The sequence below is a fragment of the Corvus kubaryi genome, unplaced genomic scaffold, assembly GCF_017639235.1.
Source record: "Corvus kubaryi isolate FWS band 111438036 unplaced genomic scaffold, C.kubaryi_AGA036_p1.0 37398, whole genome shotgun sequence".
NCBI lineage: Eukaryota > Metazoa > Chordata > Aves > Passeriformes > Corvidae > Corvus > Corvus kubaryi.
This window is the reverse complement of record NW_024581137.1, coordinates 2,103,358-2,120,034: the sequence shown is the minus strand read 5'-3', so window position 1 is coordinate 2,120,034 and position 16,677 is coordinate 2,103,358. Positions and strand designations below refer to the sequence as shown.

General features: G+C 42.7%; 1 protein-coding gene across 4 annotated transcripts in view; it reads right to left on the bottom strand.

Moving 5' to 3' along the window:
* The window catches only part of PDE1C (phosphodiesterase 1C), a 333,742-nt gene that overhangs the window by 289,427 nt on the left and 27,638 nt on the right, over window positions 1-16,677 (bottom strand). For 3 of the 4 annotated variants that reach the window (XM_042044344.1, XM_042044345.1, XM_042044341.1), the window contains exon 2: window positions 9,643-9,693. In XM_042044344.1, the coding sequence (XP_041900278.1) occupies window positions 9,643-9,693 (51 nt within the window). Of the gene's footprint in view, window positions 1-9,642; window positions 9,694-13,533; window positions 13,946-16,677 lie in introns of those variants that run through there. The other variant, XM_042044342.1, reaches the window with a different exon arrangement.

Sequence of the window (16,677 nt, the reverse complement as noted above, 5' to 3'; positions counted from 1 at the left end):
TCAAATATTTCTAAAGAGTTTCTGAATAAATCAGGCACTTCTGAAAATCCCAGCAGTACTACCATAATGAACACCTCTGTCATAGTCTAATTTTCAAGTATCATAGAATGATACATGACCGAGCTAGCAGACCCAAATAAGAACAGCTAAGTAATGAAATTCTGATTATTATTTCAGACTTCCCACAACAGAGGTGCAGCACATATTAATCTTACCATGTTCCAAAATAGGAATACAAACCAACTCTGCTAGTAGTCTTTCTCCAAGGACTTTGTAGCAATACACAAAATCTTTTAAAAATCTGAGAAATGGGTATCTCTGAAATTAGCAACTGATTTTAATTAGGGACTATACAGGTAAATTTTTCTAGTATTTTCCCAGCTTTCAGATCATTTATCCAGTGGACCTAATACATGGATTAAGGATTACTTTTTGAGGCAACACACACTAAATACACAAGACAAAACCAACCAGAAGACCTGTTATCCCATGCCTCATGAGAATAAAACACAAAAAACCTATCCTGTCAGAAGCAGCAATATCTGCTGCTATGTACAGGAGCCAGCAGTATTTTTTTGCTGATTGTCTTAAATATCTTATTTTCACATGGTCTAAATGGTACAAAGACAGAAGATCAGCAATAATCCTCATTTACTTTCTCCATTCCATAATTATTTTCAGACCGCAAGGATGTTTCCCAGGTAATCAGGAAAACTCCATACTCTTCTTTCCTGTTAAATGTCAGCAGCTACCTAATGTGCAAGAACTATATTTATCCAGAGTTACAGGTAGCCTTGAGATTCTGTGCCGAGCCCTGTGCTACAACAGCTAGAAATAAAACTTTTCACACCAGGTAGTCCAAAGCCAAGTAATGACTACACAACAACAGCAGAAATAAATGCAACATCAATACAATTTTATTATTCAAGGGCCTGTAATGTTATGGCTGTTTCTGTTCTTTAGACAACTGTTTAGGAAACTTTTCTGCCTAACCATCCAGGAGCCACTCACACTCCAACCATCCAAGACTTTCATTGTTGGGACTGAAGCCCCTTTGCAGAGGACAGCTCCTGTGAATTGACAGCACCCCACTTGATTCACTACATACATCACAATCAATCAGAAACGATTTCCCTCACCAGCTTGTCCCAAGGTTTCCCATAGCACATCTGGCTCCCATGGTGCTCAACATTATGACAGCTGAAGCTGGGTGCCTCCAAGGAAGTATCCCAAGAAAGAAATCTGTGGGCTTTTATACCCTTACAGTCCATCCACTTCAACGCTGATATTTATTCTGAGGTTCTCATCCTTCATTGGCTTCTGCAAGAGTCTCTGGGTGACCAGCCACTCTGACCCTCCTCCCCTCACTGGACTATGGCCGAGGTCCCCATGCCCATTTTTATGCAAATGGTCTGCACCAGGTCACTTCTTGATGCCTGGGGCTCTCTTTTTCCCCACACCCATGGCACAAGCTGTAAATTGCATGCCCCACTACCTGCACTAGGTATAATCCTCAACAGTCTTCACTTCCTTTTAATTAAGCATACCTGCTAATTCATTAAAAGGAAAAAGAAAAACCTTTCAAGACATTTAACCACTACCCTTACATACCACATTATCACAAGTAACAAACACAGCAGAATTAAGGCTAAGATGATTGTCATAGGGGAGAGTACAAGATTATTGATTCTTGTGCACAAATGCTTAAATAATTACCAGTACAGAAAAGGATTCTCAGAAGTCAATTATTGCCCAGCTGGTTGGTTATTCACTACTCATTTGATGTGAGAATGGTGTATCCAATTCTCCTAAACTAAAATTTTAACAGCAAAATAGGAACACCCTAAAACAGAAGGGCCATTTAGAATCATAGAATATCCTGAGTTGTCAGGCACCCATCAGGATTATTGAGTCCAATTCCTGGCCCTGTACAGGACAGTCCCAAGGATCATATCATGTGCCTTAGAGTATTGTTCAAATGCTTCTTGAACTCAGACAGGCTTGGGGCTGTGACCACTTTCCGAGGGAGCCTATCCCAGTGCCCAACCACCCTCTGGGTCAAAAACCTTTACCTGATATCTAACCTAAATCTCCCCGGACTCAGCTTCATGCCATTTCCTGAAGTCCTGTCACTGGTCATGAGGGTGAAGAGATCACTACCTGCCCCTCCACTTCCTTCGCAAGGATGTTGAAGACTACAATGAGGTCTCTCCTCTGTTTCCTCTTCTCTAGGGTGAACAAACCAAGTGATCTCAGTTGCTTCCCATAAGGCTTTCTCTCCAGACTTTTCACCATTCTTGTGGACCTCTCTGATACCTTAATGTCTTTTTTATATTGTGGTTCCCAAAACTGCACACAGTACTGAGGCCTCACCAGAGCACAGTAGAGCAGGACAACCACTTCCTTTGAATGGCTGGCAATTCTGCGCTTAATGCACCCCAGGACACTGTTGGCCCTCCTGCCCTCTAAAGCACAGTGTTGACTCATAGTCAACTCGCCATCTTCCAAGGTCCCTTTCCGCAGCACTGCTCTCCAGACTGTCATTCCCCAGTGTATACACACAACCACTGTTGCCATGTGTGAGAGGCTGGAAGGACTGCTGTCACCGTTATCCCCAGAGAATGGCGAATCATGACATAGGTCCAGGTTAAAAGATACGGCCAAAGCAGAGCTAAGATCTCATTTAATGAATTTCTCCTCTTTTATGGTGTAGTTCGCAATAAAGAAATTACATGATTGGCTTATTCACTCACCACCTCTCAAGGTGACAAGCTGAGCAGTAAGACACCCATTTCCAAATATTATTCTCACAAGACTGAAAACAATTCTACAGTTTCCACAACAACTTGCAAGTGCAAATGGTTTACATTCTTACAAATGTTATCCATTCAGTTCTCATGAGAATGAAAGCTCTCACAGAGAAGCTGTGAGAAGCTAGATTTCTCTGTTTCTCAGCTAAAGCATGAGAAAGGAAAAACTTCACAAACTACAGAGCTGGAAAATTTCTCTGCTCCTGCCTTTTAGCATCCACAGACTATGGGCTCAAAACATTTCAGGCGTGTGTCGAGGAAGGGGAAGGTTGGGCGTTGCTTTGATGAGGTGATGCCCTGTGGAGCTCTGCTCCACACACCTGACTCCTCTGGACCTGTGTTCCAGACCCACAGTGGTTGCCAATACCTAGAACTCTGGAGGCAATGTGCTGCAACCTGCCCCTGGAGCCCCAGTCTAGACCCAGAGTTGCCAGATGACCAGAAGCCCCACCTCGGGGAAGGGCCCAGGAAAGCCAAGGGGTACTTAACCCAGGACTTCAGGCAAGCACATGACTTGATCCTACCTCCTCTTGGAATTTCTCTCAGTGGAACACTGCTGGAACGAGTACTGGTAGCTATATTTGTTCTTTTCTATATCTTTTCTCTCTCTCTCTTTCTTCTTCTAATTCCCTGTTCTCAGAGATTTTAGTACATTAAAATCAGATAGGCTTGTAGTTTGCTAAGTTGAATGGGCTAAGTTACTGCTTGGTAAAATGTTTTATGTAGATGGAATGCTGCTCTAGACTTTTGCCAAAGTTCTCTCATTTTCTGAAGTTGCCAGTGAAGTTTTTTTGTTGTTTTGACCTCTTAAGAATACCTTGTTGGTACATCTCCCACACATCTAACTCTGAGTACTCAAAAAAAAGTAAGCCCTTTTAAGTGGCTCATCAAGCCACTTTTGGGGGCCTTACACCATGTCCCAGGTGCAGAATCCAGCACTTGACTGGTTAAACTTCATATGGTTGCTGATTACTCAGCTCTTTAATTTGTCGAGGTCTCTCTGCAGGGCCTCTCTGCCCACAAGGCAGTCAATAGCTCCTCCCAGTTCAGGGTCATCAGCAAATTTACTTAATATTCCCTTAAGTCCTGCATCCAAGTCCTTAATGAAGAGAACTGGGCTGGGGATTGAGCCCTGCAAAACCCCACTAGAGAGAGGCCATTAGTCTGATGCTACCCCCTTCCCTATAACTCTTTGTGTCTGACCTGTGAGTCAGTTTCTCATCCATTGTGTAACATGATTATCCAGCTGTATGGTGGACATTTTGTCGAGAAGGCTCCTATGAGAGACAGTACCAAAAGCTATGCCAGAAACTGATATACCAGATAAGACCAACTTATTGGGTAGAGATGATCACTTGATTCAGTATGTTTTATGTATGAAGAAAGGGTTTGAAGAGCAGAGAAAGTATGCACAATGATATAATAGAATTTCCTGAGTTGGAAAGGACCCACTTGGATCATCAAAGTCCAACTCCTGGCCCTGCACAGGACAGTCCCAAGGATCACACCAAGTGTCTGAGAGCATTCTTGAACTCTGGCAGGCTTGGTGCTATGACCACTTCCCTGGGGAGCTTGTTCCAGTGCCCAACCACCCTCTGGGTGAAAAACCTTTTCCTGACAGCTAACCTAAACCTCCACCTCATACCATTCCCTCAGGTCCTGTCACTGGTAACCAGAGAGAAGAGATCAGTGCTTGCCCCTCTGCTTTGTGTTGTGAGAAAGCTGTAGACAACTATGAGATCTCCCCTCCTTCTTCTAGGCTGAACAAGCCAAGGTACCTTAGCTGCTCCTCCTATGGCTTCCCCTCTGGACTCTTCACCATCTTAGTAGTGGTGTGGTATCAGCCCACACCACCTGAAAACCAGATACATAATGTACAGCCCAGAATGGAAGTTTTAAATAAGGTATTATCTAGAAAATCCAAATTAGAACCCAAATAAGAGGAAAAGAAGGGTAGTTGTAACAGAAGACTCCTTTCTAAGGAGAACAGAGGGCCTGGTATGCAGACTGGATCCAACTCACAGGGATGTCTGCTGTCTCTCAGCAGGCAAGGATAAGGGACATTACTGGAAAACTCCCCAGTGTAGTAAGATCCTCTGATTACTATCCATTATTGGTTGTTCAAGCCAGCAGCAATGAAATAACAAAGACAAGCCTAAGGGCAATGAAAAGAGACTTCAATACCTTGGGATGATTAGTTGAGGAATTAAGAGCACAGGTAGTGATTTCCTTGATCCTTCTGGTAAGGAATAACATTGATAAGAATGCATCAGGTCAATGTGTGGTTCTGAGCCTAGTGTAACTGGAAAAATTTGGGGTTTTTTGACTGTGGGATGATCTATTCAACACCTGGTCTACTGCCACCTGATGGGATGCACCTTTCTCAGAAGGGAAGAAGAGTTCTAGCACAGGAGCTAGTAGGTCTCGTTGACAGAGCTTTAAACAAGCTTGGAAGGGTGAAAGGGAAAATACCAGGCTTGCCAGTGATGAGCAATGGGATGGTATGCCAAAAACCTGAAGCAACTGAGAACTAATAGGATCCCTCAATCAGCTTACCTGGGACATGGACTATCATAGAATAATTCAGGATAAGGGGGCAGCTCTTCTCCAATACTGTTGCTGTTTCTGCCACTGATTTGGTATAAGCTGGTGATCCCACTGCAACTGGATCTAGCTGAACTAAATAATATACAACTGGCTTATGGTGAGGTCCACTGGCTATACCTCACATTCATGTACTTATAGATTAAAGGGGTTTGATACAATCTGGGAGCCCAAGAGCTGAAGCAGATGCCAAAGCTCCAAAGCTCTTTTCATTGCTTTAGAAGTTCTCACTGGGCCCCATGCAATAGGCTCTAACTCTTCACTGTTGGTTGTCTCAGAGACTTAATCAATTCTCCTAATGCAGGAATTCGCAGCCAACAAAGTCCCACAGCTCCAAGAAATTCTCATGGCTGCTTTTTCACAACCAGACATGGGAGTTTAATTATGGCCTCTATTCTTTCTGGGTCTGTGTGAGGAGGCAATTTAGTTTTGATTTAGCCGATTTAGTTTGTCTGAACCCTGGTTTTTCCATTTTGTCAGAGGTATGTGGGGGAAGGGAATGTACACCTGCCACTTGCAGGAAGCAGCCAGAAGTGAGGGAAGCCTCGTCTGTGTGAAGACTTCTCCTGGGAATACCTCAGATTAGGCAGTCAGTGGGAGACACTACAAAGGGGCTTCTCCAATCAGGTCGCGGAAGGTCTCCACCAATGGACAGCAAAGAAAGGTTGGATTGGACCAGTGGTCTCCTGTCAACGGGCGGACTGGGGCGGGGGGGCAGGGGATATAAAAACTAACTGCGTGAGGGGCTCGCTGCTGTTCATTGGCGTTTGTTGCTTCGCTTGCTCCTTCCCTCCCTCTCTGCCCCTGGCCCCAGCCTGCCTTTTGGCTCTCCTGCCCTCGCTGGCTCTTGCTCGCCCTCGCGCCTGTCCTGCCTCCCTTTGTCCCTGACCGCCGCCCTGCCGCTTCCCCCCCCGCGTCCTTGCCTGGGCTGCCTGCATCCAACCCTGCCGCGCTGATCCAGCCCACCCTGCCGCCCTGATCCAGCCGGTCGCGGCGATCCTGACTGTGACCCTGTCCAGGGTCCTGGACCACCGATAAGAGAGCCTACTCACAGCACGTCAGGCGCCGTCACCGCAGGAGCCGCGCCTGTGAAGCCGCGCCTCTTCGAGAGCCGCGCAGCCTCATGAAGACTCAGCCCGTCGATGGGCAGGCAGCGTGCACACTCCCCAAAGGCACTTCCCTGACTTGCCGGTAGTAACACCCTCTTTTCCTCTCTGTGTCCTCTCTCTCTCTCCGCTCTCCCCCCCCCCCCCCCCCCCCTTTTCCATTTTCCTTCCTTCTTTTCTGTCCTTTCCAGCCCTCTTTCGTTTGGGCAACTCGTTTTTCCTTTTCTTTTTCGTTACCAATAACGGTTCTCAGATAAAATGTTTGTCTCATTTGACTTAATTTCGTTCTTGACCATCTATTTTTAAAAGAACTCCTCGCAGTTCCCCACAGTTCAACGCGACAGTCTCTTATTCATTGTCCCTTTACAAAATAAAGATGCAATACTGTAACTTTATTTTGAGAGCTGAAGTTAGAGGTGCAGGCTGTCCCTTTGCTAGGGCAATATATAAAGGTATAGCATCTAGTATACAAACATTCTCACCCCTATTTGCTAATAAGAAGTCATCTGCATATTGTCCAACAACCAATAATGTTACATCTTAATTGCACTGCAGTAAGTGCCAAAATTCACTGCAGATCCAATAGCTTTACCTCTTGAAAACCACAACAGACATTTAAAGCATTTTCTTATAGAATTTTTTCCCATTTTTTCTTGTAATTCTAATTCTTTCCTTAAATTCTTCTAAGAGCAAGAGTATTTTCCTTTCCTTTTCACGGAAGGAGCAATACAAAGCATTAGGCAATAGAACCACAGTGTCCTGGCCGTACTCTTGGCATATTATTTGCTCCTCCCTCTAGAAGAAAATAAAAGAGTGTCTCCCAAGTTAATATACGTAACACTATTTTGAAAAGTGAAAAGGTTTCCTGCTGCTGTGACCATGCTATTAAATTGGGTCACAGGTGATACCCTGCATTTAGGAATAGAACTAATCAAATCTCCCTGAGAGCAACTACAATGATTCTCCTTTTTCTGGAGGAAGTCTTCAAATATTATTTGCATGTTTATTATTCTCTTACCTAATATAAATGTACATGTAGAAAAATGTGCTTTTATAAATATTTTCTAAAAGGATACATAAGATATTGTTATAAACAAGTACTAGCTCACAGAAAATCTCATACAAAAAATATGTTGTTTCAGCTGATGTGCACTTTCTGAAAAACCTGGTCTTGACATAGTGTTTTAAGTTTACATCCCAACAATCAATTCACAGATAATTAGATCTAAATCTGAATCCACACAAAAAGTTAAGACACAAATACCACGTATTTTGAAGATGAGTGTGCCTCTACAAGCAGGTTTCCCTGAATCCTCCATTTTGAAGAGGCTCCATGTGCACAGAGTAGCAACAGAACAAAGTGAAAAAACACTTTAACTAGTGTTTTGTGGGCTCTCCAGAAATGTTTCATCTGCATACCAATTGTTTATTTGTTAGTTGTGAAAGAAGAAAATCCTTTAAGAACCCAAAAGAAAAGTCAAATAAACTCTTAGACTAGACTCTTGAAAGAATCACTGTATATTAAAACACTGTCTACAGCTCACTATTTTGAAAAGTTTTGCACATAATCTTGTAAAATGTTTATGAGATCTTACTGGCACAAAGCATTCCTAGAAGAAGTTGGGTTGTTTTGTTGATGGTATTTGGTTTTGCCAGTTTTTCTTAAGTATAAACAACTCAGACTTTTCTCTCTGAACCAAGTTCAGCCAAACCCACAAAACATCCCGGAGTGTTTGCAAGGAAATTTTCCTGTCTGACCATCCAGGATTCACTCTGGCAGTCATACTCCCACCACCCGAAACTTTCACTGCTGGGATCAAAGGCCCCTCACAGCAGCCAGCTCCAATAAACTGACAGCTGCCCTGCTTGACTCCCTACACGTACCATTTTCGTGCAGTTAGACAAGATTTCTTTACCTGGTTGGACACAGGTTTCCCATAGCAGTGTCAGACATGTGGACCTTTAAAAGAATTTGGTTTGGTACAGACACACAAAACCAGCTTGAGCTGGGTGATGAGGAGGAGGGATCCTGAACCAAGCAATCTCTGGGCTTTTATACCTTTACAGTCTATGTGCTCGATCCTCTGGAGACTTTCTGCTGAGCTCCCGCACATCTCTTTGTGGCCAATCACCTGGCTAGTGCCAAGTCCCCATGCCCTTTGTTGTGCAAATGTTTTGTGCCAGGTCATGGCTTATTGTCTGGGGCTCCTGCTATTTCCTGCCATCCAGAGCACAACCAGCAGCTTGCACTACAGCTGCCCACCAAGCTACCTGCACTAGGTGTAGACCTCAACAACTTTAATTTCAAATCCTTGTGAATAACTTTAAACATTTGCAAAAATGCTTCCCCCTCATTTTATTGTATCCTGTGAAAGATGATTATAGCTGAGCTGGAGGCTCAGAATGGCATCCTCTGGCTGTGCAAAATACTGCACCATAGATGTAAATTATTTTAATGTTTTCAGCTGCACTGCCCATGATGATGACAAATCCTCCTTTCAATAATGAAAAAAGGGGTTTTCCCTGCTAAGTGATCACAAGTCACCATGAAACTGCATATATTATGATTGGAATGTCCTATCTTTATTCTCATTTCTACATATTCTATCATATGTTTCTAATAATTCATATGGTCACAGTCACGGTCAGTTGGTGTTACATTACCAAATACATCCCTCGTTTTTATTCAAATTTGGGTCAGTTATTCCAAATCCCAAGCCATACCTTAGTTTTTAATCTTTTTGTGTGAAGTAAAGTGATAAAGGAGATACTAGTAAGGTTTAATAACATTTTTCATAGGTTATTTCTAAGATTTGACACAAAGCTCTTTGTAAGCACTGTAGTGAACTTCAATGGCTTTGAGACGTTTATAACTTTTTATGCTTGAAATAATAGTAAGGCCACAAAGCCTTCCATTCATTTAAATTTGGATCAACTCTGTTCAGTAAAATTGAATTTCTGTAGGTGACTTTTTCAATCAAGTATTATGTATCCTCAGTTTAGTACTGTAAATGACACATAATATAGGACAGACACAATATGAGATTAAAATAATTACTAAATGTTTTTATTTTTACAGTAGGTATAGAAATCAACTGGTTAAAATTAAAAAGACTACTTACGGGCAAATTGTAAAAGTGGTCGTGGATGTTTGTCACCTGTCTCATTTGCAACTGAAAGAAGAAAATACAGAGGAAAAAAAGCTTCAAATTTTAATGTTACATTAAGATTAATGATAATATGAATTTTTATGCATATATAGGTGTCTTGGTTTAAGACAATTTAAAGAGGTGAACACTCTAAAATTACTCCCTTTAGTTTCAACCAATCTGTTTCTACCGTTAAGAAATTAATATGAGTAGATACAAGTGAAAAAATAAGTTTACTAACAAGCAAAACAGAAATAGCCAGAAAATAACAGTAAATAATCACTAGATACAAAACCATTAAATTTCACAAACCCACAGAAATGAATGGTGGGGTAACCCCTCCTTCCAAGACTCCTGTGTGGCTTGAAAGACAAAGGGAAAACAGCACCCTGATCAACTGTACAGTCTGGGAGACAAAGGGGAAAAAAAGATGACGGACAAAAAGACCCCTCCAATGAAGGTAGAGTTTACAAAGCAGTTCTAGTGTCAGATGGGAATTGCCAGCGTGTGTGGGGTCAGCTCTGCTGCCCGGCACTTCCTGCTGCCACCCACTGGACTCCACCAGTGTTGGTGCTACTGTCCTCCATGCTGTGCGTGTGTCAGGGGGAAGAACCAGTCTCCAGGCGCCGACGTGGGTAGGTCCAGCCCCAGGTACCGGCTCAAGCTTCATGCTGCTCATAGATATTGCAAAGTTCACTCTGAAACAGTTTTTGATTGTGAAATGCAGTTTTTCCAGGTGGCTACTGATGCCTAGGTTTTAACTTTTATATTTTCCTGATTCTGTACTGCTTAGAGTGTAACTCTGAGGTTTCTTGTAACTTGCTAGTTTCTGCTCACTTGTGCTAGGTAGACATAACAAAGCCTCTCCAGGCCTGCTCTAAAAGGTCACCCAGACCGTCCTAGGCACAAAAAGTATAATCCAAAGAGCTTCTAAGGGGGGAAAGTGGACGGGAAATTACATCATTGAGCTGCAGCTTTAATTGGAGAATTAACCCTGATATGCAAATGAACCAAACCTATAAAGGTGTGAAGAACTCATGACCTGTCATCTATCTTGGGGTCCATTTTTGGCAATAGCCTGTGGCTCCCAGGGGGTACCTTTGAAGGCCTTTCAAATAAATACCTATTTTATTCTTTTACTGCTGTCCAGTCTCTGTGTCTAGGAGGCCTCTTAAGGCATCACTACTATTGCCAGCCCAAAGCAACCTGTTCCAAAGCAGAACCTCTGCCATCAGCAAACACTGCCGGGAGACAGAGGTGGCTCTGTGCTTCCACGCTCAGTCTTGAAAAGTGACCATGGCAACACCCTCACCCCCCCATCCTTGTTCCATTTTCTGGCTGCAGGCTCTTAAAGAGACTAACAATTTTTGGGCACAGATAGATATGGAATACAGTAACATTTTGCATTTCCCATGAGAATAGGAGAAAAGACTGTTCACAGTAACATCAGTTGCATTAACGAGTATGGTAAGAAAAAAGTAAGACTATTGCACCTATATAAATTAAATGTTCCGGTAATTTTGGAAGCCCAGAGGTTGATTTAATAGCAAATTAAATTAAATTCCTGTGCAAAGGAATCCTCTGACCTTTGAAACCACATATAGGTGTCACCCAGGATAAAAACAATTCTGTACAAATACTGCTTTTTTTCTGCCTCAGATTGATATTGGCATAGATCAACATTGCTGTGACTCCACAGGTACACAGTTAGTCAAGAGCATAAACAACTCTGTGGAATTCTCCCAATATTAAACTACAGCTGAAAAAGAGAGTTTTCAAGGACAGTAATTACTATCCATGGCGGGTTTTTTTGTAGCTAAAGTAATAATGAGGAACAACACTAATAGGCATATAGGGAAGAGAGCATAAGTGCACACAGAAACCTTGCAAATTCTTTGCTTTCTTTAAAAATGCTGCTCTCTAGAGACAAGACCAACCAAGCTAAGAAAATCCATACAAGGATGGAAAAGATCAGAACTGAGACTCACAGGTTCCTAGCAAGATAATGGCAACTAAATTGTAATGGACCTTTTGAAGTCAGAAAAGACTTTGATGAAATTTAATTCTTCTGTCAAGGCCTAAAGTGGTCAGCTTAAATTTGGCATTATTTAAGACCCATATCCACTGTCACTGCAGCTTTCTTACTTGCTCTTCAATCTCTACCTACTGATTAAAGTGAGTACCTAGTACTCACTTTAGTGAACAGAGGGACTTTTAAAAAAATCTCTGGCTCATTTTGCTCCCATCAGCCAGCAGATGGCAGCCCTAAGACACTGGATGCCTGTATCAGTCTAGGGAACTTGCCAGGCTGGCCAGACCAAGGGCACTGAGGTCTCTCAAGTCCTACAAGACACCCTTCTTTGGATTAAGTCCATCACTGTAACCTGAAGCACAATCCCAAACCAAATAAGCTCTGCAGGGACATTATATGCAGGCGTCGGACTGACTGTACAGAGTTACGCTGCTCCAGAGTAGTTCATAGTTCCAGCATCAAATCCATCTCTGCTTCAGGTGATGGCACGGTGAAGGAGATGCAGTACCATCCTCCATGGGGGTGGTATCAACACAGTTGGATCCAGTGACATCAAGAACCATCCCAGAAAATATTGCTGTAGCAAATATGTAAAGCTCAAGCAGATAGGTTTTCTTTTTAACTCAGAGACTACAGTTTGCAGTGGTTAGGCTGAGATATCACCAGCCAGACCAGTCTCTTCTGGGGTCCTAGGTATCTCTATCGCAGCAGAGAATGGGCAAATTAATAATATGTATTGATGTCTTAATTGGAGTATCAAGTGAACTATTAGATGGGCCTGCTAAGGGTCTTTAAACTGTGCTATTATTTGCTTTAGAATAGTTCCTCCACTTCCAAGGCAGATGGCACTCCCTGATCACCAGGGCCTTCAGGTGCACAGGTCTTAACTTTGTGCCATCCTCCAGCTTGTTGCAACAAGAGCGCTTCACCTAGGATCTGTGTTCGGCAGCTCAGCTCCCAGATTCACAGAACCCAGCTCAACAGGTGTCATTAACCCCTAAAAAAATTAACGTTTTCCAGTTCCAGGATGCATAGTTTTGTTTTCAGTTTGCACTACTTTCCAATGACATCAGATGGTGTCCTATATAGAGTAAAGCTCTTCCATCCAGAACACAGCCATGCAGAGCAAAGATGCGATTAGAACAGCAAAGGAACAATCAGGACAGAAATACAGGGGATGCTAAACCTGCATTACTAGCAACATTCCTGGTACATTTGAGATAACCTTTGCCTGGGAATTGTCCAGAGCCAATACTGTGTAAGCAAGGGAAAGGATTTAGAAGCAAAGAGCATTTCTGCATTTGCTCATTGTGAAAATCTTAGAAGATTTTACTTGATGCAGTTTTTACTGTGGAAATTCTGCATATTTATCCTACATATATGTAAGTAAGAATTTTTCTCCAGATGGCCTGAAATCTTCTCAACACTTCATTTATTCAAGTTTATTAACAGTAATATAACAAAGCTGGAGATAGAAGATTAATTTCTGAGAGAAAAGTCATAACCCACACCAAAGATGATTTCTAGTATTTTTCAAGATTTCTTGTACCACTGTCCCTTTAGATATGCTTATTATCCAGCCACGCTCTACCCGTGTAGACTGAAGTCTAGACTGATTTTCATCTGATTAGATGAGACTATCAGCATAAAAATGTGGATATTTACTTTATTCTCCTAAATCAGTGACACCTTCCAACTTCCATTGCACCATTTTCTAATTTCCTTTTTACTACCATGCACATTTTGAAGTTATTTTCCCTTCCAGCCTGGAAGCAAATAAATCTCAGCGAATGTTATAGCAAAGTGCAAGTATTTTGTAAGTAACTGCTTACCTTCAGAAAGACATCCATTACAGGCAGGAGATATCATCCTGTAATCAATCCATTATGGGAAAATAGTCACATGCTCTCTGTACTTTCTTGTCCAAGTAGACAAGAAAATACTAGGCCTAGCCAAATTTCTTGCTTTTCAAAAGTTGTATCTTGTATCATAACTGCTTGGAAAGTTCAAAACCCTCAAAATGCAATTATTAAAATATCTTCATCAGTTCTTTGATTAACATAGATTACTCATATTCAAGTTCACTATATACCCAGCTTACAGGCAAGTTCCTTTTTTTAATGATTGCCCTATTAAACTGTTTCCTACAGTTTGCCACCTTTTTCTGCAGAAGGTATCCATTTCACCAGTATGCCACCTTAGTCTATTTAGCTTTCAAATATCCTTTACCTAACTCCTAGTACAATGCAAAGGGAAACATACCTGTGGTGATGCAAAGTTTTTATCGTATTTTCATATGTTTTCTGTACCCCAGTGGTTTGCCCCAGTTAATTTGCCCCAGACCCAAGCCACTCCCCCGGTGCTCCCTACATGGTTGTTCTCCTCCCTTTGTTCTGGCTCTTTCCCTATCAATCACCCAAACCCCTCCTGTTGCTCCCGAAGGTTCGGTGTCCATCACCTGAGCCCTCCCTAATTACCCTTATATGGCCCCCGTCAGTCCCCCGAGATCCTGCCCCCTTGGATACCTCCCCTCTTGAAAATCCCCTAAACCTCCGCGCCCCCATTGGGGAATGTGACCCCTCTCCCTCCACCCACCAAGACCATTGGACCAGATGTGAGTCCTTCCCTTCAGCGTCCCTCCCTCCTCATCCGCTTATTGGTCCCTGGTTGGTGTGCTCCCCTTGTTCACCCCCCCTTTGTAAGGCATGGGCGTGTTGCAGGCGGGGCTTGTCCTCTGTGCATTCCCTTGAATAAAGTTGGATTACCTCCCACGGCAAGCCCCTCGCTACTTTTTATCTCTCCCCTCATCGGGGCCTGCTGGCTGCTACAGTGTCTGGAGCCGGTGCTCCGCAGGGTAGAGCTGAGGCTTCAGAGGAGCAGCTTTAAAGCTCCGTGCCTCCGGCTGCTCCCCACTCCTGCCGCACACCGCTGGAGCTAGCCCGGGCTGTAGACAGCAGTGGTCAATGTGACACATACCACTTCATAACATGGATTCATCAACACTAACAGACAATAACAAATCATCTATGTTTTGCCATTAAGCAGCTGAGAGTCTGTGACAAGAATGTCAGGTATTTTTCACCCACCAGTAAAGACATTCTTTCAAGGAGACTTTTTTAATCAGTCAAAGGGCAGACAAACTTAACTATATATTTCATGCTTTTAGTAAATTGTGTGTTAAGAAGAGGAAAAATACATTAGATAAGGTGAGAACACAGATGCATAGATGAATTTACATTGAATACACAATCTGAATAAACACTTCAGTAATATAATCTCTGAAAACTCCAGCAGCTTTTTCTTTAAAAGACTATGACATTAGATGTTTTATAAGCTTACCAAACACAATCATAAAAGTACATTTCTTTTCATGCTTACCCATCTTACATGATGAGACCTTGCCAAAATCTGATTGTAGTGTCAGTTATGGCCTATCATTTAATTTGTGTCACATTTTATAAACCTGTTCTTGCATAAGAAATCTCTTTAAATTGAAGTTTTTTGGAAGTTTCTGCTGGTGATTAATCCTCCTCTAATTTGGTCATGGAAAAACTGAATTTTCTCCTTCCACCATCTTTCTGTGGACTGAGCACACCATGACCTTTCAGTCTTGCCTCAGAGAATAGGTATCTTCATATCCCCTTCCCATCTTTATTGAACCTCTTCTGTGTCAATTCATTTTCTCACAGATACCATATGCAAACATCCAAGGTAACTTATTCTTGCCTGGACACATATTAGTGGATGGCTGGGACACATCCCTTGTATAAATAATGGACTCTCATATCACAGCAAGTCCTTATCTACATGATCTTTCACTCCATATATTCCATAAACTGAATATGTCCCAGCTCTCCAAGTTCACAGAACAAATGGCTCTGGTCACACAAGCTTTAGGCTGCTCTCATTTCCAACCTCTGCCATGCCAGTCTTCAGAGTGTGAACAGGACAACCGCTTTGTTTCTCTGGCCCTACACACACACACACACACACACACATAAACCTTTTGGAACACCCAGTGGCCAGCAGCCTGTGATTGATCTATAATTGCTTGCTAAAATCCTGAGAATGGCCAGCAGAAAAGTTGTGAATCAGAAGATGACAGAAGAATAACTATATAAATACATAGACATTCTCCACAGCAAGAGAAGTGGAAAAGTTCTTTTGGCTTCTGGAATATGACTTTTTTTCTTTCTATTTTTTTAACCTCGAAGTGTCCAGGCTGATTTTCTACACTTATAGCTGTCCTGGTTGCAGCCAGGACAGAGAAAAAATTTTGCAGTAGGTGGGAGGGTGTATGGCTAGGACATGAAGGTTATTCTGTACCACCTCACATCATTGCCAGGAGTGGGGGGAAGGAACTTTCTTCTGGGAAGAAGGGGTTCCTTCTAGTCAAGCAGGTGTGGCAGCTGGAGCAGTGGGATAATGTTGTTTCTCAGCTGGAGGGACTGGTTTGGATTGCGCCAGTCTGGAGCTGAAGGGAGTGGTCAGGGTGGCATGGTGTGGCTGTGGTAAGGTCACAAGCCCCATGGTAAGCATTTTTGTATGTGAATCACTCTCTCTTTTGTACCCTTTTCTTATTGATATTGTTGCTGTTACTGTTTGTTTTCTTGTGTCATTGCTGTTTCCAGTAAGTTGTTCTCATCTCAACCCACGGACTTTGCCTTTTGGGCCTCCAATTCCCATCTCCAGCCACCAGAGGGGGGAAGGGGGGGGGGGGGGGGAAGAGGGAGGGAGGGAGGAGCAAGTGAGTGGCGCATGGTTTGGATAACCTCGGTGGGGGCACTGAATTGGAGACTGTCATTCCTTAACCATGACAAAAGCAAACCCACTCACACATTTCTCCTGAGGATAAATATACATCTGGAAAAACAGGTCTAGGTCATATTTCTGTGCAGTGAATCTAAGCCACATGGATGGAAATAATAAACGATGAGATTTTTAGAACAGGACTCTTCCCATGTAGGCTACCATGG